Raw genomic sequence first — 2,651 nt, forward strand, 5'->3', positions numbered from 1 at the left:
AATCAGATTAAATGTATAGTGTCATACTTTTTACATCTAAACTCTACTCTTTATTATTTACCCTGCAGATCTGGTTTTACACCAACGACATCTTTGAAAATGCAGGTATCCCAGCTCCGGAGATCCAGTATACTACAGCAGGAACAGGAATCATAGAGATCATTGCTGGACTCATTGGGGTAAAAACAAAAAAAGAGACTTACTATGATGACAACCAAAAGGGAAAGAAGACACATACTATGCTATGAAAGAGATGGTTATATCTTAATGACCGGATCTGATTAGACAAGTCAGGAATTCCTCAGTTGTGTTTTTTACATTTTCTGCAAATCTTCTGTTTATTAATTCACACGGCCAAAATCTATTGGCTTATGGGCATACCCATTTATATCATGGTCCTGTGTGTTAAGGAGCATCTTTATGGGAGATACAGTAGCAGCCATTCAAAATGGCCCTTACCAGTCAAAAGCCAGCCGAATGGCAGCCATATCTGCGTTAACTGCGACACATGCAGACGACCTGGTTTCTGAGCATAAACCAGGCTTAAATGTTCACCAATCATGACAGAAAGAAAAAGATTGAGAAGGAATCTTAGGGGACCAGCCAAGGCCCATCAAGGAAAGTGGGGAAATTTTGAATGGCTACTACTGTAAAGGGCCCTGATGGGAACATATGTTGCTAAGACTGAGCTCCTAGAGATAAAGTGGAAGTTTATTAAAAATAATTGATAACTTTAAAGTTACCATCATTTATAAATGCTTAAGAGACCATTTGTTAATTATTAAGGTCTGTTCATCATTATTAAATCATGTATAAATTATGGTTATTGTAAAATCGAATCGAATAATTTTATGTTATGTATAGTTGAAGCTAACGTAAGGTCTGTGTCACTCTTAAGTGTTTCACCATAGAGAAGCTTGGCAGAAGGCATCTGATGATTGGAGGCTTCACCATGATGGGGGTCTGCAGCGCTGGAATCACGTTAGCACTCGTTTTACAGGTGCATGCTCAGAACAGTCATTCATTTATCAGCCAATAACCATTTTATGGATGCATTTTAATAAACATCACAAACAAAACTCCACATCTAAATCAAGACCATATGGTTGATCTACTCTAAAATCGAAGCTAATGTACCATGAGCATGGTTCAGCATAAGAGTTCAGAGTTACTACCATTGCTGCTGGAATTCATGCAGGAAGATGGTCTTTACTTTAAAATGTTATCATGGTTGCTTCATAACAGGAAGGTCCAGGGTTGATAAGGTGTCCATGGGAGTTCTTCCACTTTCCTTCAATCATCTACATAGATTCTGTTTTCATATTATGATCAGCTGTATCAATTGCAGCACTGAGATCTAACAGAACAAGCACAGAAACAAGTCCATTATCTGAGGCCATGAGAATATCATAGTGACTTTCACCAGAGCTGTTTCAGTGCTATGATGAGCTCTAAAGCCAGACTGAAACTCTTCAAAAAGTTCATTTACTTTCTCAAGAATTTAAGATAGGAAAGGAAGATTGGATATAGGTCTATAATTGACCAAGTCATCTGGGTCAGGAGACGGTTTCTTAAGTAAAGGTTTAATTACAGCAACTTTGAAAGGCTTTGGTACATATCCCTGTAACAGAGATAGATTAATAACATCTAAAGGAGGAGATCAAAGGGAATACCTCCTTAAATTACCTGGTTGGAACTGGATCTAACATACAAGTTGAAGGCTTAGACCAGGGGTTGTCCACCCAAACTGCTCTAAGAGCCGTATTGGACCGCAAAACAAAAAATAAATCTTTCTAGAGCCGCAAAAATGTAAAAGTCTTCTATAGGCCTCATATGGCAACACAGGCTCTAAGTGTATTAGCCCACGATAAAGAAGGACTACGTGGGCTTACGTATATAATAAACATTCATGATTAAATGTCTATCCTGGAGCAAATTTTACATAATCTGACTACTCTGCTGTATGGTATTTGGTGCTTTAAGAGTATATTCCTTTTCAATATTAATGTATTAGCTTTGGTTGAATTTATGCAATTATAGAAACAAAAAAAAGAAATACATTTTTTTAATGTTTTTATTTTGAGGATATGGGTAAAAAAAAATGGAACAAAGTTTCCATCCCTGCATCAGAGTGCTACCTGTTGGATCTGTGAACAGTTTTCTATGCTAGTTTTCTAACCAAACTAGCAGCAGCAGTGGAATTTGGAGATGCAATCCACTTCTTAAATCTTTCTTTGCTCTCCTCTCATTTATTCAGAAGTTCTGCAATCACGCTTTTTTACCAACTTGGTAATCGCTGCATATTTAGCATGCCTTCCCTAATTAGCATGCCTACCCTGGAAAGACAATTCCAGGGAACTCTCTTAATTATTTGACAAACCTTTCATTCCAAAGCAAACGTGCAGACAATCCTTCCACATTGGTAATAAAAGCAGATTATTCGTTCCATTCTTTTTTGAATCCTCTGTTCTCATCAGCTATTTTCCTCTTTTCCCCTTTGGGATCTGTGGCCTGTGACACACCCACCGCTTTGTTAACAACAGCCACCTGCCTGGCACCACGCATCGCTGCCAGGCAGGTGTTTGCTTTTCCTAAGTTGTTTGCTTTTCCATTTGGGTATGCAAAATAGGCGAGAATTTCCCAAAAAAGGA

The 2,651-nt window shown here is 38.1% G+C and overlaps 1 protein-coding gene across 1 annotated transcript in view; it reads left to right on the forward strand.

Annotated features, from left to right (window-relative positions):
- LOC107096937 (solute carrier family 2, facilitated glucose transporter member 5-like) overlaps positions 1–2,651 on the forward strand; it is a 29,448-nt gene that overhangs the window by 18,691 nt on the left and 8,106 nt on the right. Inside the window, exons 8-9 of the mRNA XM_015393851.1 lie at positions 69–179; positions 899–1,003. Of these exons, the coding sequence (XP_015249337.1) occupies positions 69–179; positions 899–1,003 (216 nt within the window). The remainder of the gene's footprint in view (positions 1–68; positions 180–898; positions 1,004–2,651) is intronic.

The sequence above is a fragment of the Cyprinodon variegatus genome, unplaced genomic scaffold (assembly GCF_000732505.1).
Source record: "Cyprinodon variegatus isolate N-32 unplaced genomic scaffold, C_variegatus-1.0 Scaffold660, whole genome shotgun sequence".
In the NCBI taxonomy this organism is placed as follows: Eukaryota; Metazoa; Chordata; class Actinopteri; order Cyprinodontiformes; family Cyprinodontidae; genus Cyprinodon; species Cyprinodon variegatus.